Here is a 25,867-nt window from a genome sequence, read left to right on the forward strand (position 1 = left end):
TAGTGCCTCCCATTAGTGCCCATAGTGCCACCTATCAGTGCCCACAGTGCCACCTATCAGTGCCCACAATCTGCCTCAACAACAGTGCTGCACCTCATATGCCACATATTCGTGCCCATCAGTGTCATCTACCAGTGCCCATTAGTGCCCATCAGTGCCGCCTATCAGAGCCACCTATCAGTGCCCATCAGTCCCATCTATCAGTGGTACCTATCCGTGGCACCCATCCGTGCCACCCATCCATGCCATCTTATCTGTGCCCATCAGTGCCGCCTTATCTGTGCCCATCAGTACCTCCTTATCTGTGCCTATCGGTGCCACCTTAACCGTGCCTATCAGTGCCCACCAGTGCAGCCTATCAGTGCCCACCAGTGCCGCCTCATCAGCGCATATCAATGAAGGAGAAAAATGACCTGTTTGCAAAATTTTATAACAAACTATTAAACATGATTTTTTATTTTTTTTTATTTTGCATCTTTTTTGTTTGTTTAGCAAAAAATAAAACTCCCAACTGTAATTAAATACCACAAAAAAAGAAAGCTCTATTTGTGGGAAAAAAAAATGATAAAAATTTCATTTGGGTACGGTGTTGTATGACCGCACAATTGTCATTCAAAGTGTATCAGCGCTGAAAGCTGAAAATTGGTCTGGGCAGGAGGGGGGTTTAAGTGCCCAGTAAGCAACTGGTTAAAGAGGTTGTAAACCTCCCTGTAACACAGGGCTCGACAAAACCCAGGCGCCAGGTTGCATTTGCGACTAGAATTAGCGACCTGGCGCCTGGGGCATCACAACTGGGGGTATCCTGTCACCGCGGACCCCCCCGGCGTGATCGCGTCGGGCCGCGCCGCCGGCGGCCGGTAATTGAGCCCCCGGCTTTGAGGCCTTCTACTATCCTATGGTTCCTGCTGGAATCTGGCGCCCTCTTGTGGTGGCCGTTGGAATTACAACCAGCAATGCTAATAGGCTGGCAGGCAGGGGAAGCTCCATCTCCTTCCCTTTACTCAGAACCCCTAAACATTATATATATATTTTATTCTAACACCCTAGAGAATAAAATGGTGGTCGTTGCAATACTGTCTGTCACACCGTATTTGCACAGCGGACTTACAAGCGCACTTTTTGGGGGAAAATGTATTTAATAACAAAAAAAAAGACAACATTAAAGTTAGCCCAATTTTTTTTTATATTGTGAAAGATAATGTTACGTCGAGTAAATCGATACCCAACATGACATACTTCAAAATTGCGCCCGCTCATGGAATGGCGACAAACTTTTACCCTTAAAAATATCCATAGGCGACGTTTAAAAAATTCTACAGGTTGCACGTTTTAAGTTATAGAGGAGGTCTGGGGCTAGAATTATTGCTCTCACTCTACCGATCGCAGCGATACCTCACATGTGTGGTTTGAACACTGCTTTCATATATGCGTTCGCTTCTGCACGCAAGCTTGGCGGGACAGGGCGCGTTTAAATTTTCTTTTTTCTTATTTTAACTTTTATTTTTATTTTTTTCACTGTTCTTTTAAAAAAATAAATAAAAATGTGTGTCACTTTTATTCCTATTACAAGGAATGTAAAAATCCCTTGTAATAGAAAAAAGCATGACAGGTCCTCTTGTATATGAAATCTGGGGTCAGAGAGACCTCACATCTCATATTTACACTAAAATGCAATTTAAAAAAAAATTGTCATTTGAAAAAAATAAAATGTCCCTCAAAGAGCTATGGGCAATGACTTGGAGACAGGTGGGGGGCTGGGGGCTATCTTGCCCTCACTCATCTCCATATCAGGCCAGGGACAGGTCCAGATCGCCATCACGGACCTGGCTCCTAACTTTTTTAGCTGGCTCCTAGATTCCAAGCAAATTTGTCAACCCCTGCTGTAACATTTGTACCCATAGGTAAGCCTAGAATAAAGCTTATCTATAGGTACTGTAAATATCTCCTAAACATGTGCCGTTTAGGAGACATTCACTGTTTACCAGCCAGTCACACAGCCGGAGTCCATGGCCCTGGAAGGAAGACGGGAGAAGATGAGTGCGGCCTGCAGTGGGGACGGTTTGGGCATCGTTTGCAGGTAAGTGTCACATAATGTGTGAGTATGCGATGCATCAGGGTTTACTTCCTCTTTAAAGCGGAGTTCCAGCCAGTTTCTGCATTTATTGAAAGTCAGCAGCTACAAAAAGTGTAACTGCTGATTTTTAATAAACACACTCACCTGTCCCACAGTCCAGCAATGTGGCCACCCGAAGCTTCAGTTCTCTCCCCTGCCTCTCTGCAGTGCAGACCTCACTACTGTAGGCACCCGGCTGTGACAGCTTGCGGCTTCACATCTGGGCGCGTGATGTGCTGCATGTCCTGAATGGCTGTGCAATCTTCTGAACCTGTGACGTGCAGGGAAGGAGGGGCTGCCTACGCGGGCCCAAGCAGAAGTGGGAGCTGGGTACCTGTCAAAACTAGCTACCCGCTCCTCCCAAAAAAGTGTCATGCCAAATGTGGCATGTCGGGGGGGTCAAGAGTCCTTAAAGCAGAAGTTCCACTTTTGGGTGGAACTCCGCTTTAAGTGACTTCCATTCTTTCTTGTTTTCATATTTGTATTGCATTAAACAGAGATTTGTAGATTAGCTACTACAATGACTCTGCTTAACAAAAATTGATCTGTCATGCAGGTAGTATGAATTGACCTACTTGCAGGTTGGCATTGTGAGATGGAGCAGTAAAGACAGGGTGTGGAGTACTACAAAGCATGAAGCAGCGTCTGCATATTTATTGTGCAGGTATGGCTGTCCAATTTACATATTTTATTATTACTATACATAGAATAAATTTTTTTTAAATATTAACATCAAAAATAAACCGTAACATTTTATATCTATTTTGAAAATAAATATAAATTATTGTAGAAATATGGGGGCTGCCATTACTTTACGTTCAAAGATACAAATCATCTGTCATGCCGATCCAATGCCTTCAGTATTTCTTAGTTATTGACTTGGAGCGAGTATGTCAATTAGAAGTCCTAACTTTCTTTATCTTCCTGCTTGTTGCTATGGAACAGTGAAGTCAAGACCAAGTCAAAACACCCAAACTACATATTTGTTCTAAGTCAGTGACTCCTAATGTCATGCATGAATGTGGGCAAGGTTTTTACTCTGCAAATGCTTGCTTCAAAAAAAATAAAAAATAAAAATATATATATAAAATGTGCAAGGGGTGAGGTGCACTGAACGGTCTCTGCTTCAAATTGTGCTCACAATCTAGTCCTTCCCACGGACCAAAATGTAGAAAACACGAAATTGATTGCTGCACACATGATTTATATGCGTTATTTATTTGAAAAAAGTTACATCATATATCAAATACAGCTGACCAGCTGTATCTGGTATTTGATATATGATGGTTTTTTCAATGCAAATAAATCGTGTGTGCAGCAATCAATTTTGTGTTTTCTGTGATTATATATGTATATGATATATAACTATGCAAGTGATACCTTGTCTTAAAATATAATATACAGTGCATCGAAGAAGTATTCATACACGTTGAAATGGTCCACATTTTGTCATGTTACAACCAAAAATGTAAATCTATTTTATTGGGATTTTTTGTGATAGACCAAAACACAAAGTGGCACATAATTGTGAAGTGGAAGGAAAAGGATAAAAGGTTTTCAACCTTTTTTACAAATAAAAATGTAAAAAAGTGTGGAGTGCATTTGGTTGCTTTTTGATTAATGCTCTCCTAGCCTGGCTGTGTCTTTGTAGGTTTGCAGTTGTGCCATACTCTTTACATTTTCTGATGATGGATTAAACAGTGCTCCATGAGATGTTCAAAAATATTTTGACATATTTCTTTATAACCTAACCCTGCTTTAAACTTTTCCACAATTTTACCCGACTTGTCTGATGTTTTCTTGGCCTTCATGCTGCTGTTTGTTTACTAAGGTTCTATAACCAACCTCTGAGAGCTTCACAGAACAGTTGTATTTATAGTGAGGTTAAATTACACACAGGTGGACTCTATTTACTAATTAGGTGACTTCTGAAGACAATTGGTTCCACTAGATTTTAGCTAGGGGTATCAGCGTAAAGGGGACTGAATACGAGGCCTATGGTAACTCTGAGGGAGCTGCAGAGATCCATATCTCAGGTGGGAGAATCTGTCCACATGACAACTATTAGTTGTGCACTGCACAAATCTGACCATTATGGAAGAATGGCAAGAAGAAAGTCATTGTTGAAAGAAAGCCATAGGAAGTCCCAATTGCAGTTTGTGAGAAGCCATTTTTCGGACACAGCAAACATGTTGAAGAAGGTGCTCTGGTCATATAAGACCAAAATTTGCTTTTCAGGCCAAAAAGTTCAAACACTATGTGTGGCAGAAAACTAACACTGCACATCACCCTGAACACACCATCCCCACTGTGAAACATGGTGGTGGCAGCATCATGTTGTGGGGATGCTTTTCTTCAGCAGGGACAGGGAAGCTGGTCAGAGTTGACGGGAAGATAGATGGAACCAAATACAGGGCAATCTTAGAAAAAAAACCCTGTTATGCCGCATACACACAATCGGAATTTCAGCCAGCAAAAGACAGATGAGAGCTTTTCATCGGAAAATGAGACCGTGTGTAGGCTACATCAGAATTTTGCTGGCCGAATTCTCTCCAGCAAAAATTTGGAAATTCAGATCGTGTGTATGCAATTCCGACACGGCAAAAATCACGCATGCCTAGAATCAAGTATGAGACGGAACCGCTCGGTCTGGTAAAACTAGTGTTCGTAATGGAGATAGCAGATTCTTCACGCAAAAATCACGCTAAATCGTTCAATGCTGCGCGAATGAAGTTGTTTTGCTACTCGTATTCACACAGAGTTCTCACAAACAAAATTTCTTTATTATTTCTAGGTATCTCCTGAATAATCTTTATTTTAATTAAAGACAGATCTACATAATATATCTATTTTTTTTAAAGTCCTTTTTTTTAACTCAAAATTTTTTGATTATTTTATTATTTTCTCATGCTCTCCTTTTTATTTTTTTTATGTCACGTTTCCACAACACCATTTTTATCTTGTATTTGTAAACCTGTTTGGTGTTGGTGTCCCTTGTTAATTTTGACATTGTATTTTTGAAATGTACCTACCTACTCACCCAAAAAATTTGCTATTTGCTATTAGAAGAAAAACACATAGGCAAGTATTTTCTGAAACAAAAATCACAATTTATTTTCCATCATAATAACAAAAGAAAGATGAAGGCAACGCTTTGGTTCAGTGCTGGGACCCTTACTTTTTAATATCTTTATAAATGATATTGGGTCTGGGATCAAAAGTAACATTTCCATCTTTGCAGATGACACCAAGCTATGCAGTGGAATAACGTCATTACAGGATGTCTCCAATTTACAAGCCGACCTCAATGCTCTGTCTAATTGGGCGACTATGTGGCAGATGAGGTTTAATGTTGATAAATGTAAAGTTATGCACTTGGGGCCTAAGAATATGCATGCATCATACATACTAGGGGGATTACAACTGAAGGGATCCATAGTGGAGAAGGATTTGGGGGCTGGGGGTTTGGTAGATCATAAGCTCAATAATAGCATGCAATGCCAAGCTGCGGTTTCCAAAGCGAGCAAAGTCCTTTCTTGTATTAAGAGAGGTATGGACTCCAGAGAGAGAGATATAATTTTGCCCCTGTTCAAATCATTAGTAAGACCTCATCTGGTATAAGCAGTTCAGTTTTGGGCACCAGTTCTCAAAAAGGATATTGGGGAAGTGGAGAAAGTTCAGAGAAGGGCAACCAAAATGATAAGAGGCATGGAGGAGCTCAGCTATGAAGAAAGATTAGAAGAACTGAATTTATTCACTCTTGATAAGAGGAGATTAAGGGGGGGATAAGATCAACATGTACAAATATATAAGGGGTCCATATAGTGAACTTGGTTTTGGCTTATTAACTTTACAGTCAACAAAGAGGACAAGGGGGCTCTCTTTACGTCTAGAGGAAATGAGATTTCATCTCCAAATACGGAAAGGTTTCTTCACAGTAAGAGCTGTGAAAATGTGGAATAGACTCCCTGCAGAGGTGGTTCTGGCCAGCTCAGCAGATTGCTTTAAGAAAGGCCTGGATTATTTCCTAAATGTACATAATATAATTTGGTACTAACATTTATAGGTAAAGTTGATTTGGGGAAAATCCGATTGCCTCTTTGTGTATCAGTAAGAATTTTTTCCCCTGCTTTAGCAAATTGGATCATGCTCTGCTGGGGTTTTTCGCCTTCCTCCGGATCAACTGTGGGTATAGATTTTTATGGTTGAACTGGATGCACTTGTGTCTTTTTTCAACCTGACTAACTATGTAACTATGTAACGCTGGAGAAACTGCTGGAATTTGCAAAGCCTTTGGCCCCCAAGGCAGACATCAACTTTGTGGCTCAAAAACTTGGTAGCTTGAGAAGTCCAGGAATCTCAGAGATCAGGAACAGCAGCAGATGACATACATGTCCCCAGGCTGTGGTACTAAAACAGGTTGCATGTTCTGTCAGACCATGTTGGATGCGAGCCTGATATTGTCGGTGATTTGTCTAGTGGGGATAAAGCCTGTTTGGTCAGGGGATATTAGGGAGGTGATAATGTTTGAAAGTCTGTCTGCTAGAATGCGGCCAAAAAAAACCCCTAACATTATGTGAGATTATCCTGAGTCCCATTTTGTCAGTAAATGGACAGCTAGGCATACCGGTTCAGGGGGGAGTTCTCGAGGAGAGGGATTCCATCGTTTGCCATCCGCAAGGGATGGGGAAGCCAGGGTAGACATAGGAGGAAGCAGGTCCTAGCAAACAGCAGTAAATAACGTTAGCCGTGTATATGGAGACATCAAATTTAGCACCTCAAAAGAGATCCAATATAAAAAAATAATCCCGTAGAATGAAAAAAACATGGTAAGAAAACTCAAAAAGTAGAAACAAACCTTTGGAGTCGGGAGGGGAAAGACCACCCTGGCTAAAAGATAAACAGTGGATAATCAGGGGTAACATCTCCTGAATAATAGGACAGTAGTGTCCAATGCTGTTGGAAACTCATTAGGGGGCAAGAGAAAAGGGCGAAAACTAAAAATAAACAAAAAGAACCAGGAGAACAGGAATACGAGTCCTAGGAGAGAGGGCTGGATGGGTGTGGAATAAGAGTCTGTCTCTCTATTTTCCTCAATCCTGTTCTCTCCTTACCTCCTGCTCCCTTGTCTTGTTGGTCTCAGAAAGAGCGGGGGGGACAACTAAATGGGCGCTACTGTACTGCAGCACAGCAGGGAACTTTAGGGCTGGTTTGGCATAGTAGGCCCCAAGAGTATATGTGAAGGACCCCGGCTGTCAGGTGGAAAAACAGGTCCTGGATCTAACTTAGTGTAGGAGTACCGTAGAGGGAGAGAGTTTGCAGCCGATTAATTTAGGCGACCTCTGAGTTCTTACCTCTGTCTTCTCCGGTCCCTTTGAGGTGAAGGGGTTGCCCAGATAGCCGAGGGGCAGGGGGTAGAAGGCATCCTAGGGAGATCTTTCTTGTCCATCAGGCCTAGCTTGACCAGAAGCTCCTTTCCTTCTTGAATAGTAATCACGGTGTACGTGGTGCCATTGTGGATAACTTGTAGTTTAAAGGGGAACCCCCATCACAAGCGAACGCCGCCTCCGGGGATGCTGGCAGCAAGGACTGGAACAATTTGTGAATGGCCTGGGTTAAATAAGTGACCACCTCAGGGACTCCTCTGATTCTCAGATTATTCCGTCTGTTCCTGTTGTCCAGATCCTCCAAGTGATCCTGGAGCTGAGAGACAGAATCTGTGAGTGCCTCATGATCCCTATGGAGATCAGTGTATGCAAGCTGTAGCTCATCGTGTTTTGTTTCAAGTAGGTCAGTTCTGCCTCCTAATACCGCTATCTCTTGTTGCAGAGTATTGGTAGATTTATGGAGTTCTGTTTGGAACTTCTCAGCCAGCTTGTTATACATGGCAGTTAGGCTGTCATCTAAATCAGCTTTGGTGAGTTGTAAAGGGTACTCATTTTCGCCCAATGAGTAGACCGGAGAGGCCGGTGGGCTGCATGTGGGAGCTGGAGCGTGCTGGTGCTCGGCGCCATCTTGGGATTTCCCTGCCATCTCACGGACCCTGAGAAGATAGTTCATGAGGGACCTTTGCACTGGCTTCCCACGATGGGACCTGGAAGACGGCATGCACCGGACATTGAGGGTGGTGAGGGTCCTATGGGGGAATGGCCTCATGACATGGTTACCCAGACCGAATGCCTCATCTGCAACAAAGACAAATGGCAGTCCTTCGACGTTCTCCTCCGTGGGTGGCAATCCCAAGCCACCACTCTCGAGATGTCGGTAGAACTCAGTCCGGCCATTCCTCCCCATGTCCACATACAGAAACTCATATGTCGCTGACACCACCATCATCAACACAATACTATGAAACCCCTTATAGTTAAAATAGTATGACCCCGAATGGGGTGGTAGGATGATGTGGACATGCTTCCCTCCGCAGTTAGGAAAATCCCACCGCTGGGCAAAATGGGAGGCCACGGTCTTTTTTTTATTTTATACCACACAAGAAAAGGAGGGAAACAATATCCATGGGGAAACAAGTAAACAGCAGAAAAAAAAGAGATAGAAATTACATCCTATGTCCATAGTGACATATACCATTCTTTTCTTATTATTTTACAATTTATACAGGGTTATTTTCCCTCCACTTATAACCTTCATTATATATACATTTATTTCTTATCAACCCCGCTTAACCATCTCTTTCCACCCCTAGCTATTTAAATTCTTATCTTTATCTTAGCTGAAGGCTAAGTATTGACTCAGGGGGACTGAATAAAAATGCACTCCACACTTTTCACATATTTATTTGTAAAAAAAATTGAAAACCATTTATCATTTTCCTTCCACTTCAAAATTATGTGCCGCTTCATGTTGGTCTATTGCATAAAATCCCAATGAAATACATTTACATTTTTGGTTGTAACATGGCAAAATGTGGAAAATGTCAATGGGTATGAATACTTTTTCAAGGCATAAGGCTTAGCCCTTGTACACACGGTCGGAGATTCCGACAACCAAATCCGTCTGATTTTGTCCGTCGGATCTTGTCCGAAACTGTTGCATACACACGGTCGGACAAAGTTGTTGAAAAATCCGATCTTTCAGAACGTGATGACGTAATTTCGTTACGTTTAGACTACGTTCAGGCTAGTAGCCAATAGCTTTGATGTAGGAATTTGATTTGAGCATGCGTGGCACTTTGTCTGATCGGAATTCTCTACACATGATCGGAGTATGTCCTATCGGACCAGTTTGTCGGAAAATATTTCCAGCAAGTTGGAAAATTTGGTCCGACGGATATTCCAACGGAAACAGTCCGATGCATACCACACACAGTCGGATTATCCGACAACACGGTCCGATAGGACACATTCCGACGGATTCTCTGACCGTGTGTGTACAAGGGCTTAGAGTTTCACAACCAGCTATATGAAGAGAAAAATTATTATTTATTGTATTATTCTACTAGTTAACCACTTGCTTACTGGGCACTTAAACCCCCCTCAGTCCCAGACCAATTTTCAGCTTTCAGCGCTGATGCACTTTGAATGACAATTGCGCGGGCATACAACACTGTACCCAAATGAAATTTTTATCATTTTTTTCCCACAAATAGAGCTTTCTTTTGGTGGTATTTAGTTACAGCTCGGAGTTTTATTTTTTGCTAAACAAACAAAAAAAGATGCAAAAAAAAAAAAAAAAAAATCATGTTTTAATAGTTTGTTATAAAATTTTGCAAATGGGTCATTTTTCTCCTTCATTGAAGTGCGCTGATTAGGCGGCACTGATGGCTGCATTGGTGGGCACTGATGGGCTGCATTGGTGGGCACTGATGGGCTGCATTGGTGGGCACTGATAGGCTGCACTGATAGGCATAGTTAAGGCGGCACTAATAGGCACAGATAAGGCGGCACCGATGGGCACAGATAAGGCGGCACTGATGGGCAAAGATGGGCACAGATAAGATGGCATGGATGGGTGGCACGGATAAGTGGCATGGATGGGTGGCACGGATGGGCACTGATAGGTACCACTGATAGATGGGACTGATGGGCACTGATAGGTGGCACTGATAGGTGGCTCTGATAGGTGGCACTGCTGGGCACTGATGGGCGGCACTGCTGGGCACTGATGGGCGGCACTGCTGGGCACTGATGGGCGGCACTGGGTCGCAGCACCTTTGAGGCAGATTGTGGGCACTGTGGGTGGCACTGTTGGTGGCACTGCTGGATGGCACTGTGGGTGGCATTGTGGGTGGCACTGTAGGTGGCACTGTGGGCACTATGGGCACTGATGGGGGCACTGATGGGGGGCACTTACTTTTATTCAGGATGGCACGGCGGTGGGCAGGTGGGCACTGGCAGGGGGCAGGTGGTCAGCTGTATTGCTGGCCGTGATCGGGACTGATGTCCCGATCACGGCCGCCGGTGATCGGCTTTTTTTTTCTCTCCTCGCGCTGTCAGCGCGAGGAGGAATAATAGCCGATTACCGGCTCCGTTCTATCACATGATCAGCTGTCATTGGCTGACAGCTGATCACGTGATAAGGGGTCGGGATCGACCCCTTGCACGGATCGGTGATCAGGCGAGTCTCACGGACTCGCCGATCACAGAGCGCGCCGCGCGCGCCCCTCAGGGGGCGCGCAGGCCGCTCGTATCCGGGACGACGTCAATAGACGTAGTCCCGGAAATGTGGGTCCGCGCTGTTGCCGTCATTTGGCAATAGCGCGGTACCCAAGTGGTTAACAGAAAAAATACCACCTTAAAGTTGTTGTAAACCTCAGTCATGAAATCTGAACAAAGCATATATTTGTTGTTGTTTACTTGTCTATCTCCAAAGCTGTAAGTTTCTTTTCTCCCTGGTGCTTTATTCCACTGTTATAAGCATAAGTCACTTCTGAGAAATTTTCCCGACACACAAGATAAATTTGTGTCGGGGAGGGAGAGCTCAGCACACAGCTTGTTTATTCAGAACAGTGTTCTGCTGTATGTGAAGGGGGAGTGTGTTCCTTTCCTCCAATCAGCTTTCACACCGTCTATAAGAACTGTAACTGCAGCTCTCTACCCCCTCCTCTGTGATTCTGAAAAATGCAGAGGGATTTCATCTAAAATCAGCATGGGGGATGTACTAAAGAGAATGCAGATAAACAAGTAAAACTTATGTAGGAGGATTTTTTTGATCTGTATATCCACGAGCTTCAGTTTCAGGTAAGTGACACATAATGGGCTACTATGCGATGCATAGTAGCCCATTATGCTTTACCTTCACAGGGAAATAAAAAGGAAGTAAAATCCACCAGGGTTTACTTCCTCTTTAAAGTGTTTGATATCCCACTTCATATTCCTGATATGTGCCTGCTGTACCATGTACTTGTATGAGAAAGTCTCCTGTTGTATTGCTTCTTTTATGTGAAATCCCTGGTGTTACTGCCAGTCCCTATTAAAAACTGACCACACAGGAGAGCACATCGTGGTCAGTTCTCTAGCTGTACTGGTACGCCCCCACTGCACAACCATTCAAGGTCAGTGTGTTGCTCCTTCTCCTTTCCTCAGCTCCTAGGCAGCTGAGAACAGAGGGAATGTGATCACTTAAACATTATAAATTTTTTTTTTTCCTTTTTTTTAAGATCTAAACAAAAATGTTTTGCCTTTCATTTCTATTTTAAATCGATTTAAGTTGTTTTACAAGGTGATCATTTAAAAATCAGCTTAAGTCCACCAATAACTGTATACAGTGTACCAAACACCAAGCTGATTTTATGCATCTCTTGATCTCGTGAAGTTGTCCAGTAGGAGGTGATTTATGGAAGCAAGCGACTATTTTCCCTGTTATTCTACTAAAGCCTAGTACACACAATCAGACGAGAAATACAATTTTTTCGAAGCGATCATACGATAATCTGATTGTTAATACATAGCTTTCTAAAGCTGATCATGACAGTTCTTGCAAAATTATCCAAATGGACAAACACGCAAATCTTTGTACGATACCAGAATGAACAATTTACATTCAATCAATACAGTATTAGTCCAAAAAAAAAGAGGAAAACCTAGACCACACATGCGTGGAACGAAATAATACATTACAATACAATGCAATACAATAAATACAACATATTACATGACTTCTGAAGTTGTATTCTGTCATACGAGAATTTTGTAACTTGAATAACCTCTTCCTTTTTCATATGAGACTAGCATGTAAAATAAAATGGACGATCATTCGTCCAATAGTCTCATCTTGTGTATGAGGCTTCAGTCTCTCAGTGTCATGCACACTGAAACATTCTTGTAGGAAACATTGTTCATGGCTTGCAAAGCCATTGCTATTTTGATGGAAACCCATCTTCTCCTAGTGTATCCCAGTGAAAAATGGTAATAAATTAGATTATTCTTTATGAGAAGCGTATGTGTGGAAGGAGAAATTGTTCTTTTAAATTTCATAAAGTTTTGGAACGTTTCTGTGAATATATACTTTTGCTGAGTACACACGATCGGATTTTCCAACGGACTTGGTCTGGGGGACAATCCGACGGACCTTGCAGCTGAGGTCCGCCGGACTTTCAAACTAACGGACTTGGCCATACGTGATCACTCCAAAAGTCTGATGGATGTGAACGTGATGATTCTGGGAGGAAGTATTGAGGCAAATAGGAATGGGACCTAAAATGCTAGATAGGATCACTGCATTATATAAAAATTCAAGAGCAAAAGTTAGGACAAATGGGATGTTGTCAGATTATATAAAGGTATCAAATGGGACTAGACAGGGGTGTCCCCTATCCCCACTTCTGTACGTTATGATAATGGAACATCTTATGGAAGCTATAAGGGGAAATACGGATATCAAAGGGATAGAGGTTAAAGGTAAAGAATATAAGACGGCTGCATATGCAGATGATCTTTTATTATATATAACTAACCCTATAATTACTATACCAAATGTAATAAAAGAACTGGAAAGATTTGGGCAATTGAGCAACTTTAAAGTTAATTATGATAAATCTGAAGTAATGAACATCTCATTGGAAGAAGGAATACAAAAGATAATACTAAATGATTTCCCATTTAAATGGAAACAAGACGCGATTAAGTATCTTGGAATATATATTCCAAGTGACTTAAAACTTCTACAGGACATGAACTATAATAAAGCAATTTATAAGGTAAAAAAACTTTTAGGAAAATATGATAAAATAACTTATTCCTGGTTAGGGAAAATAAATATTCTAAAGATGGTGATACTACCAATTATGCTATATATTTTTCAAACTGTCCCTATTATACCATCAGGAAAGATTATGAAGGATTTAAGAGAAGCTGCAGAAAGTTTAATATGGTCGCATAAGGTTCCTAGAATAGGAAGAGAAGTATTAATAAGAACAAAAAAAAATGGAGGACTGGCAATGCCTGACTTCTCCAAATACCTCCAAGCAGCGTCAATAATGAGAATTATAGATTGGCAGCATAATGCAAAAAATAAACAATGGGTAAAGTTAGAAGAAGATATAATAGGGGCTAGAATAAAACATCAACCATGGATAAAATCTAATATAAGACCAGAAGAAAAGGAGTTACCCATTTTTGTAAAAACAACATTAAAAATTTGGGATGATATAATAAAAAAAGGAAATCTCTCCTCAATGAGTGGCCCTGTGACCCCATTATTTGCCAACCCCGAATTTAGACCAGCACTAAAAAGCAAAACATTTCTTAAATATAATATGGAGGAGCATGAGCGAATAATACAAATCCTGATAGATGGGAGAATGCCAACGTTTCAGGAAATGGGACATGAATATAATAATAAATGGCTGCAATACTCTCAGTTGAAAGCATATATAGATCCATTAATGATAAGTATTAATAGACAATTAACTGTATTCGAGCAAATAGTATTAAATAAGGATAAAGCGAATAAAAAACTTTCTAAGATATACAATCTATTACTCCCTTATGGTGATATTAAAAAAATAGCAGCAGTGAAAAAATGGGAGGAGGAAATTGGGAACGTGTTCACAGAGAAGGAATGGGAAGGGATATATGGAAGAATACATAAACTATCGGTAGCAATCAAGTATCAAGAAAAAAACTATAAAGTTGCAATAAGATGGTATAGAAGCCCAGTAGTAATGAATAGAATAAATAAAAGGAACCCTGAAACCTATTGGAGATGCAAAATAGAAAAGGGTACTTTAGAACACATATGGTATAGCTGTTACAAGTTAAGAGATTTTTGGGGTAAGATAACAGAAATATATCAGCGAGTGACAGGTACTAGGATAAAGATAGATAAAATGATAGTACTATTCTCTCTCACACCTAAATCATTAACACAGAAAGAGATAGAGTTTTTGCACTGTATGACTACAGCTGCAAAAGTTGTAATAGCGCGAAAATGGAAAAAGGAAAATGCTCCATTAATAATAGAGTGTAAATGTGAAATGAGTGAAACACACTATATGGAGAAGCAAGTAAGAGAAGAAGGATATGTGGAGAATCTGATTTCAAAGCATTGGAAAAAGTGGGAGGAGTTTTGCACCTCAGGGAACCTTAAGGAATATTTGTAAGTGAGGAAGTGAGGAGCGATGGGGTAGGTGGGAGGGATGAGGGCTGATTTATATATATCAGGGGTTGACAAATTTGCTTGGAATCTAGGAGCCAGCTAAAAAAGTTAGGAGCCAGGTCCGTGACGGCGATCTGGACCTGTCCCTGGCCTGACATGGAGACGAGTGAGGGGAAGATAGCCCCCAGCCCCCCACCTGTCTCCAAGTCATTGCCCATAGCTCTTAGAGGGACATTTTATTTGTTTTATTTTTTTCAAATGACAAATTTTTTTTAAATTGCATTTTAGTGTAAATATGAGATGTGAGGTCTCTCTGACCCCCGATCTCATATATAAGAGGACCTGTTATGATTTTTTTCTATTACAAGGGATTTTTACATTCCTTGTAATAGGAATAAAAGTGACACACATTTTTTTTTTAAAAGAACAGTGAAAAAAATAAAAATAAAAGTTAAAATAAGAAAAAAAACTAATAATTTTAAACGCGCCCTGTCCTGCCAAGCTTGCGTGCAGAAGCGAACGCATATATGAAAGCGGTGTTCAAACCACACATGTGAGGTATCGCTGCGATCAGTAGAGTAAGAGCAATAATTCTAGCCCCAGACCTCCTCTGTAACTCAAAACATGCAACCTGTAGAATTTTTTAAACGTCGCCTATGGAGATTTTAAAGGGTAAAAGTTTGTCGCCATTCCATGAGCGGGCGCAATTTTGAAGCATGACATGTTGGGTATCGATTTACTCTGCGTAACATTATCTTTCACAATATAAAAAAAAATTGGGCTAACTTTACTGTTGTCTTATTTTTTTTTTTTATTAAATAAATAATTTTTCCCCAAAAAAAGTGAGCTTGTAAGTCCGCTGTGCAAATACGGTGTGACAGACAGTATTGCAACAACCACCATTTTACTCTCTAGGGTGTTAGAAATATATATATATATATATATATATATATATATATATATATATATATATATAGTTTAGGGATTCTAAGTAGCATAGCATTGCTGGTTGTAATTCCAACGGCCACCACAAGAGGACGCCAGATTCCAGAAGGAACCATAGGATCACAGAAGGCCTCAAAGCCGGGGGCTCAATTACCGGCCGCCGGCGGCGCGGCCCGACGCGATCACGCCGGGGGGGGTCCACGGAGACAGGATACCCCCAGCTGTGCTGCCCCAGGCGCCAGGTCGCTAATTCTAGTCGCAAATGCGACCTGGCGCCCGGGTTTTGTCGAGCCCTGATATATATATATATATTTTTTTGAGAAATATGTAGTAGTTGATGGATGTTAGGTATGTTGATGGATGTTTTGTATGTTTTATAATTATAAAGAAATAATAAAGAAAGATTTGAAACAAAATTATCCAAATGGACAAACACGCAAATCTTTGCACGATACCAGAACGAACAATTTACATTCAATCAATACAGTATTAGTCCAAAAAAAAAGAGGAAAACCTAGACCACACATGCGTGGAACGAAATAATACATTACAATACAATGCAATACAATAAATACAACACATTACATGACTTCTGAAGTTGTATTCTGTCATACGAGAATTTTGTAACTTGAGTAACCTCTTCCTTTTTCATATGAGACTAGCATGTAAAATAAAATGGACGATCATTCGTCCAATAGTCTCATCTTGTGTATGAGGCTTCAGTCTCTCAGTGTCATGCACACTGAAACATTCTTGTAGGAAACATTGTTCATGGCTTGCAAAGCCATTGCTATTTTGATGGAAACCCATCTTCTCCTAGTGTATCCCAGTGAAAAATGGTAATAAATTCTATTATTCTTTATGAGAAGCGTATGTGTGGAAGGAGAAATTGTTCTCTTAAATTTCATAAAGTTTTGGAACGTTTCTGTGAATATATACTTTTGCTGAGTACACACGATCGGATTTTCCAACGGACTTGGTCTGGCGGACAATCCGACGGACCTTGCAGCTGAGGTCCGCCAGACTTTCAAACTAACGGACTTGGCCATACGTGATCACTCCAAAAGTCTGATGGATTTGAACGTGATGATGTAAAATAAGGAAGTTCATAGCCAGTAGCCAATAGCAGCCCTAGCGTCGGTTTTAGTGCATCGGACTAGCACACAGACGAATGGATTGTCCACTAAAAGCTGAGTCCGGCAGACAAATTTGGACTTTTGGGAAGAAAAAGTCTGCTGGAGCCCACACAAGATTGAATTGTTCGCTGCACTCTGGTCCGCCGGAAAGTCCGATCGTGTGTACGCAGCATTTGACTTTGGAATAAAACCATTCTATTTCAAGATTCATTTTAATGTAATCTTGAAAATCCACTTAAAGTGTACCCTAAATTATGTATTTTACCAGTTGTTGATGGTATAATGACTCACACAAGACTGTTTATTGCTACAGTGAATCCTTCCATGGTTTGCTGTCCCTTTGGGACAGCAAGCTCTCCATGACATTGTTCCTGGAACTTTTCCCACCAACTTTGAAACTCTGCTGTTTCCATTCCTCCTTTTTGTCCTTTGTGTAAATAAGTTCAAATCCAACAGTGAGAGAAGGGACCCAATGTAAAGTCCTCCGAGTATGTGAATCTTGAAGCTCAAGTTCGTTTTGGAGAACACGTTTTGGGCATCTTTTATTTTATCATCTTTCAGAATTTGTGTATAATATTTTTCAGGTACTGGCTATGGACAATGTCTGGTACAGACCACGTTGAGAGCCAAAGTTCTCAAGAGATGAGGCAGCCTAGAGTAGAGGTCTTCATTCTAATAGATAATAAGCTCACACTAGAATACTTACTTCTTTACAGTTGCTTATATATACAGTTTAATTATTAATCATGAAAATACAATTATTTTGAAATAAAAGTAAGTCTGGTCATACATTATACAATTTTCCTTTAGCTTTACCAAAACCATATAATATATGAGGTCAAACCTAAATCCATTCAATTTGTATGCAATCAGGCAGACTCTTGCACTACATAGATGAAGGTAAATCTAAAAGAAACTGAATAAAGAAAATTGTATATTGCATAGCCAGCATTATGTTTTAGACCCAAGTGGTTAAGTTGCGCAGTGATTAGTGCATCACTCCCACTTTAATATTTACTTTATATTCCCACGGTCTCTGAAAATCAGGCTCTTCTATTTGCTACTTAGAACCTGGAAACTTATGTGCAGGGATTTACAAAATAAATTCTCGCTTATGATGTTATAAAAGAAGCTGTGGGCAACACTATTCACATCCAACACCTTAACTGTCAGGAGAAACCCACTTGTGATTTTGTACAGGGGATGCACACCTAATATATTGCTTTTAAAATTTTATATCAATAAAGTGGCCTTTAACAGGACATCTTTGGCTTTTGCAGAGGACTTTCCAGATGACTCAGAAAGTTTAGGCAAACAACAATGGATAGACGGAAACTTCTACTGACTATCTGTGTGCTTTATATGGCATGTACAGCTTGCTTTACGGCAACATTACATGCAGAAGATACTCAGCCTTCCCAGTGCTCTGTGGCCCCCTGCAGCCGATTTGACTGTGCACCTGACAAGGGTGTAAGTAAGGAGGAGTGTGAGGCTCGAGGGTGTTGCTATTCCCCAGCATCAGAACATCTGGGAATAGGACAGCCATGGTGTTTCTTTGCCTCCAACTATCCAAGCTACAAAGTGATTAACAAATCTGAAACTGAAAATGGACTTACTGCCACACTCACACGTTCCATTAAAACATTTATGCCTGATGACATTATGGAGTTGCAGCTGGATATTTTACTTGAAACTGACAGCAGACTGCATTTTACTGTAAGTATGATTATTTTAGTTTTTTTCAACTTTTAATGTAGCATTAACCTTTTAGTATGAATCTAATTTTATCTTGAATGCCAAAAGAAGTACCTCAGTAAAGTGTGACCCTGCCACATTCTCCAGGCTCCTTTGCTGCTCCTCCTTCAGGATGAAGATCAGAGGAAGATTGGTGAACATTCTTTCAGTGATCTTTTCTTCCTGTAGTGAAACCAGAAGCGCTCAACTTTGAGCACATCTGGGTTCATTATTTTCAGATCCTGTCTGACTGTGGCCAGGAGAGCAACGAGATCAGAAACTTTTTTTCTTCAATTTGCAGGGGCCTAAAAGATCCACAGACTTGTTTTAGCCAAGAACCCCACATTCCTAGTGCAAACTTACCTCTCAGAGGAAAGGAGTTTATTCTCCGACAGTAGAGATGCTAGGAATCAGAGTTTTGGAGATTTCTGCATGCACAATTTTAAGAACAAAAGAGGCTACCGATGTCAGAGTTCTAAGTATGCACCAGGATTGGGGGTGGGGAGTTCTAGGTTAGATTTATTTAGGGGTGTAGAAGGGGGAACTTTGGGTTTTGGGATGAAAAGTGTACCTTTAAATACACGTAATCATGTTTTAATAAATACATAATTGCAGTAATAGTGTTTTTTTTTATTTTTCTAATATCAGCCTGACGTTCAAAGTAAAACAGCAGTGCTTTTGTGTTTGAAATAATGTTACAAATATTATCTAGACTATCCACACACAGCTTTGGAGCTTCTTAAAGTCTAAATTCACCTTTATATCAATAAATAAATAAATGCACATGTTTTTGGAAGCAACAAAATGTGCATTTATTTTTTTACTCAGGAGCCTGCAAAGCGCCTGTGATTAGTGGAAGGAAATGTCAGTGAACTATGAGGGTGTTCATTAGCCACTGAGAACTACAAGACTCTTTGCTGCATTGGAAAATGGGAGTTGTAGTTTTTCATTTGTGGAATCCTGTATATAAATGATGAACCTGAAACTTGAAAATGACAGTGATACTATAAATATTGGTATAAGATGTTACAAATGTGAACTTATCCTTTAATCTACGCAGCTTTATGTTATAGTAAGCACTGTGTACTGTACAATTTAAATGGCTGCCAAACTGCAGAAGTCCAGTGCCCTTTACATGCCATAGCAGTGTTAATAATTAAAAATCGAAATGATTAAAATGATTTCTGCATTATTTCAAACACCTCAACAGCGCCATTCATGCTTTATATTTTAACAAATGTATGCTAAATGGCAAGCTCTCTATTTCTTTCCGTGTTATGAACCTTAATTAATTTTTCTTTAATTGCATTCATAGATTAAGGACCCAACTAAAAATCGATATGAGGTGCCCATACATACCCCTAAAGTCAAAGGAAAGGCATCTGAAGTCCAATATGATGTTCAGATTACTAATGACCCCTTCAGTCTCCTGGTCAGAAGAAAGTCCAATGGACAGATTGTGTAAGTTTTAGATAGTCAACTGAAAGGCTGTAAAACCTCTATAGGGAGAAAATGTCTTTTTTTTTCCTTTTTTAATCTTTATTCTTTTTTTTATACTTCTATATAAACAAGGAAGTATATGGGGAATAATTCAACTGATGCACATTTTTCTGAAATGTGGATGATTTCATCCGATAACCTGCTTTATTATGGTTTGCATCAGACCTACAGTGTGGCCTCCATGAAGTTGTTGATGTTTGATGGTGAAAGGTATTGACGGATCACAGATCAGGATCCTCTAAGTTCCCAACATGTAAATTAGGCCAAAAGGAGCTTCAAATCAACATAGCAACCAAAAGAAAGTATCTGGTCACGTGACACTCTACAGCAGTGTGTATACATTCTGCTTACATTGCTGGACCCTAGATCTTCTAGACCAGTGGTCATCAACCCTGTCCTCAGGGCCCACTAACAGGCCAGGTTTTATGTATTACCTTGGGGAGATGCAGACTAGAATACTGCAATCACTGAGCAGCAAATGATATCACCTGTGATTTATTTCAGTTATCTTGCAAACCTGGCCTGTAAGTGGGCCCTGAAGACAGGAATTAATGACCACTGTTCTAGACTCTTAACATCATGTATATGAAATTTTTGTTCTAACGTTTACAGGGGTTTGTAACTGTACCAGTTTCCTGGTCTGTCATTTAAAGCCCAACAACATTTTTTTTCTTGAGATTGAAGAAACATTAATGCCTCTGTCAGGTTTTTTATTGTGGACTGGGTCCCTGTTGAGGAGTTTTCCCCTCACTTCTGTGAAGTTCTAGAAATTCTCTTCAATGAAGACACAGACAAAAACACATTTAAAGTGTTGCAAACCCACAACAGTAAAATCAGTCTGTACAATGGGGAGGCCAATAAGTTCTTACCCTCACCAAGATCCAGATGTGCTAGGGATCTGAAATTTAGTTCATTGACTCTTCCTTCTCTATATATCCACCGCCTATGGTTACACACTTCTCACATCTGTGGAACAGACCTTTAATACCATCTGCGTAGAAGTATGCAGATTTGCAAACATCTTCCCCGTTAATGTTTCTTCAGATTTGGAATCAGGAAGAAGTCCGAAGGTGCCAGATCAGGTGAGTAAGGTGGATGGGGCAGAGATTCATAGCCACAATCATGTCCAACATGCTTTGTGCACATTCCACTTATTGCTGTTTTTGGAAAGGTGTCAGTAGCTTAGGAACCCAACTTGCAGCCACTTTGCTCATATGTAAGATGATATGTAAACTGTTATAAACTGACCCCCTACTAATGTTCAGCTCCTTAGCTAAGAAATTAATAGTCACACGTCTATCTTCAAGCACTATCTACTCAACTTTTGCCACCACACTTGGTTCTGTGGCAGTTGACTGACAACCTTACCTTGGGTCATCCTATTTATTTGTGTGACTACACTGGAATTCTCTCTTCCATTGTTTGACAGTCTCATATGATGGACAATCCTCTCTATACACAGCTGCCACCTCTTCATGGATTATTTGGGCAGATTTGTCTTGAAGATGGAGGAACCTAATCATGGCTCTGTATTCAACTCTGTCCTGCATAACACCTACTTCCTTTCTCTTGGCTCTAACTATGATTCACCACAACCTACAAAAACAGAAATTGGCATGCATATTACTAAGATATCCACCTATAAACTTGCAGATGTCAGATCCCTAGCACATCTAGGTCATGGTAAGAATAAGAACTTATTAGCCTCCCCTCGTATATGCAGTAAAGCATGTATGTTATACTCACTGGAACCTAAGGGGTTAATCTTCTGTATAGTGTATAAAGGCTGTTGGATCCTGTCTTCTCTGATCTTACCCTTCTTCCACTGTCTCCAATCCATCTGCTGATTGAACAGAGCATTAGGCTTCAGGCTAGTTTGGTGTGTATTGCTAGAGAGTTTTTTCTTCTTTGGAGGGTGCATGTGATCAGCACAGGGCCAATCAGCACTGTCCAGAAAGGGGGGGGGGGAATCAGGTTAGAATGAAAACTCCTCCTACAAGCTTTAAGGAGAGACTGATGTAAGTCACAAGACTGCTATATACTGCTGATGAGAAAGGGTATTAATCTGTTTATTTTGACTAAAATAATTGCATTTCCATGTTCTGTGTAGTGTGTGAGATCAGATATAGTGAATGCAGGGCCTTGGGTTTAGTAACACTTTAAGTAGAAAGAGGAAAGCCTGAAATGGATTTCCCTCCCCCTATGATAACGGCTTCACTTATTTCTTGTGCAGGCATCACAAGGTCAGAAAGTAAGGGAGAAACTGCCTGATGGGCTTACATAAACAAAACCTGACACAAATTTTGTATCTTCCCCATTTTACCCAAAAAACAAAACAACAAAAAAAACATTATTTTAGTTAGGCTTTCAATTCATTTTCTGATATGTAAAAAGAGAAGAAATAATTTGTGCTCAGATATTAAAGGAAGCAGCCAGCACTAAAGGTCTTGATAACAACCTAACATACAATCAGAAAATCTATGAAGTGCTAAATTCAATGGGCTTACATGTGCATGCAATCCACTATACAGCAGAACATCTCCATACAAAAAAATATGATAAACAGTAAGAAAATTGATAAGTAAAACATATGATGTCCATATAATCTCCATTAAAAAATAACAGAAAAAAATTATGCGAGTCCATGCATAGTGTCAAGAAGTAAAAGTAACAGTCCACCTTGATAAATAGGTCCCAATGCAACCAAAGTGAATCCACAGAAAGGACTTATACTTCTCAAACTGCAGACAAGGGTTAACAAATTAAAGAGTGAGCCTTCACCCAAACACCAATCGTGAGTATGAGTTCACCTTACCATATATTAAAGAGGTAGTAAAGCCTGGATGGGTTTTACTTCCTCTTTATTCCCCTGCAAAGTAAAAGCATAATGGGCTAGTATGCATTGCATACTAGCCATTATGTGGCACTTACTTGCAAATGAAGCCTGCAATGTCCCCGCTGATGGAAGCATCCATCTTTGCCCCTCTTCCTTCTGGGACCACAAACTCCAACTCTGTGACTGGCCAAAGCCACGTGATGTCACTCCCTCGCATGTCACGGCACACGCTGGGGAAGAAACATCACAGAGGGCCATTTCTTCACTGCGCATGGACCGATGACCTCATCAGCACACTACAAGGTAAGTATTTCTTAATTGGCACACATTTATATGCAGTTTGCTAATGCCCATCATATGCAACTTGCCAGTGCCCAGCAGCCCCACCAGTGCTCCTTATATGCAGCCTGCCTGTGCCCACATCAGCGGTGATCTCCGTGTGTCATGGAGCAGGATTTGAGTTGCCCGGGCCACAGTAACAATGTCCCACCTCCTGTGATCACATCACACTGATTCAATGTCCCACCATTGGATAAGTGTGCCGTCTATCACAGGAGGCGGGACACTGTTACTATGGCTTGGGCAATTCAGCTCCGTAACACACGCAGATCAGGTGCGAGGAAAGGAGAAGGCAGGGGAGGAGGAGGGAGTGGAGGACTGGGCAGGCCAGGATGGCACTACCGCAATGGGTGGCACCGAAGGGTGGACCACACCCCCTTTAGGTATCGGCTGTTTTTCTCTTAAAGAGGGATTCCACCAAAAAAAAAAAATATTAAAAGCCAGCAGCTATAAATACTACAGCTGCTGACTTTTAATAAATGGAAACTCACCTGTCCCGGGTTCCAGCGATGCCGGCAGCCGAGGCCGATCGATCGCTCGGCTCTCGGCTGCTGCAGTCACCATTCTAGGTGAGGGAATCAGGAAGTGAAGCGAATCGGCTTCACTTCCCGGTTCCCTACTGCGCATGCGCGAGCCGTGCCGCGCAATAGGAAATCTCCGCGCTGTCACTGGGACCCGTGTGTGTCCCAGCAGACAGCGCGGCAGGGCAGGAAATGGCGTAGACTCCCACGGGAGTCTATGCCCGGAAGTGGGTGAAAATACCTGTCTTTGACAGGTATCTCCACCCCCCTCCCCCCTGAAAGGTGTCAATTGTGACACCGGAGGGGGGGAGGGATCCGATCAGCGGAGGTTCCACTTTAGGGTGGAATCCCACTTTAAGTTCACAGACTGACATTTCTTTCTTAGACCATCGGGTTGTTACGCCACCTTCAGGAGAGGACTAGGCAGAACATGTTAACATGTTATAACAAAACCAGAACTTTCTAGTTCCCTTAGGTAACAACCCCCCAGCCTGCCTCCTGCAGCCTCAGTTTTTTTCTGCCTAGTGAAGGAGAAGGACCTAGGAAGCCTGTGGGCCCATCGGTCCGTGGATTTTTTTCTGCAGAAGTTGGCTTTTGCGCAAGATTTAGATCCTGTGATCGGCTATCAACTGCTGGCTGGGTGACAGGCTGGATACCCTTAACCTTGTAGTCTCGCCAGCCTGGCCAGTGAGCGCGTGCAGACCAGAGCTCCGCTATGTGTCAGCCATGACATGCCCCCCAGCTCCAGGGGCGGCTGGTGGGCGTAATGCCCCAGGGCACTCATGTGACCGGGCTACTGATGCCTGCGTCACAGTGTGCCGAGACAGCAGCCACCCCGTACTGATCGGAGAGTGGGTCTGTGATGGAATGTTCCCCAGCTCGTCAGAACTGGTAAGTACAGCCTCCCTGCCTCAGTGGGGCTGAGCAGCTGGGCATTCCCTGGGAGATCGATTCGGGAGTCCCTCATCTCCGTCTCTTCTCTCCCTGTCCCTATCTTCCCTCCCCCCTTCCCGAGGTGGGGGATGCTGCATGGGCTGCTGAGTGGTGTGTGTGCCATAGACAGGGGCTCCCTGGGGGGGGCTCTCACCTGGGATGGGGACTGCGCTGGGTAGCTATGCCCTGGATGTCTTTAGGTCTCTCCCCTGGGTGTCTGGAGGCTGTGTCTGCTGATCACTCTAGCGCTGTTTACCGCCGTTTCCTCTGCCTGCTTTCACTGTCCCTCATTGCATACAGTGCTCGGCAGCCATTTTTGGTGTGACCAGGAAGCAGCATGGTCTGACTCCATTTTACTGCAGTCCGGTGGCCATTTTCCCTGCGATTATGTCCTTTATACTGGACGCTCGGTGGCCATTTTGTTGAAGCCTGAACATGTTTTTCATGTTCAGTGCTGTACAGTGGGGCTCAGTACAGCACGGTTTTCTCTCACAAGCATCTGGGAGCTGACACAGGCACACCTAGCTGGACAGCACAGAACTCGGTCAGGGTGGGGAGTCCTGCTGGGAGGGCTTCTCAGCCTGTAGCAGTTAGGAGGGTGAGACCATCACTGTCCTAAGTCCACAACAGATGGCAGACAGGGTAGGGTCAGACCAGCTTCAGAAACTGGTGTTTCTTCTCCTGAAATCCAGGCAATTGCAACCAGTTCGCCTGCAGACAGTGCAGTGCCTCTGGACGCTTTGTTGGCGATCCTTAATACATTCGTTGTCAAGATGGAGTCGGTGTGTGGGCGCAAAGGTGGTAAAAAATGGCCCCTGCCCCCCCCGTCCTCCGGGGAGAGCTCTGATGCAGACTCGGGCCCTGCTGAGGCCGGTGACCCCTGCTCTGTCGTTTCAGATGACGCTGACCAGGACTGATTGGACAGTGGGGATGAGTCCCCGTCCGGGTCCGTGCGCGATAAAGCGCTTGTTGAAGCACTTATCACAGCTGTGCGTGATACCCTGAAGATTCAGGATACAGCAGATCCCTCTGCTGATGTAGTGGCCCCTTTTGGGTCCCGTAAGCCAGCCCGTACACCTAAGATGTTTCCGTGTCTGACTTATTTTGATAAGTTCATATACAAGGAATGGGGTCGACCGCAAGACCTTTTCGGTCCCCAAATACATGGCGGTGCGTTACCCCTTTGAGGAGAGCCTTCTCAAAAAATGGTCTGCTCCTCCGGTCGTTGACCCCCCCCCAGTATCCAGGTTAAACAAAG

At 42.1% G+C, this 25,867-nt stretch overlaps 1 protein-coding gene across 1 annotated transcript in view; it reads left to right on the top strand.

Annotated features, from left to right (window-relative positions):
* Positions 1 to 25,867, top strand: part of GAA (alpha glucosidase) — a 215,772-nt gene that overhangs the window by 19,546 nt on the left and 170,359 nt on the right. Inside the window, exons 2-3 of the mRNA XM_077459632.1 lie at positions 18,027 to 18,462; positions 19,796 to 19,941. Coding sequence (XP_077315758.1) covers positions 18,067 to 18,462; positions 19,796 to 19,941 — 542 coding nt within the window. The 5' untranslated portion in view covers positions 18,027 to 18,066. The remainder of the gene's footprint in view (positions 1 to 18,026; positions 18,463 to 19,795; positions 19,942 to 25,867) is intronic.

Source organism: Lithobates pipiens, unplaced genomic scaffold, assembly GCF_037356315.1.
Source record: "Lithobates pipiens isolate NorthernLeopardFrog02 unplaced genomic scaffold, aLitPip1_a1.2 Scaffold_28, whole genome shotgun sequence".
Lineage (NCBI taxonomy): Eukaryota > Metazoa > Chordata > Amphibia > Anura > Ranidae > Lithobates > Lithobates pipiens.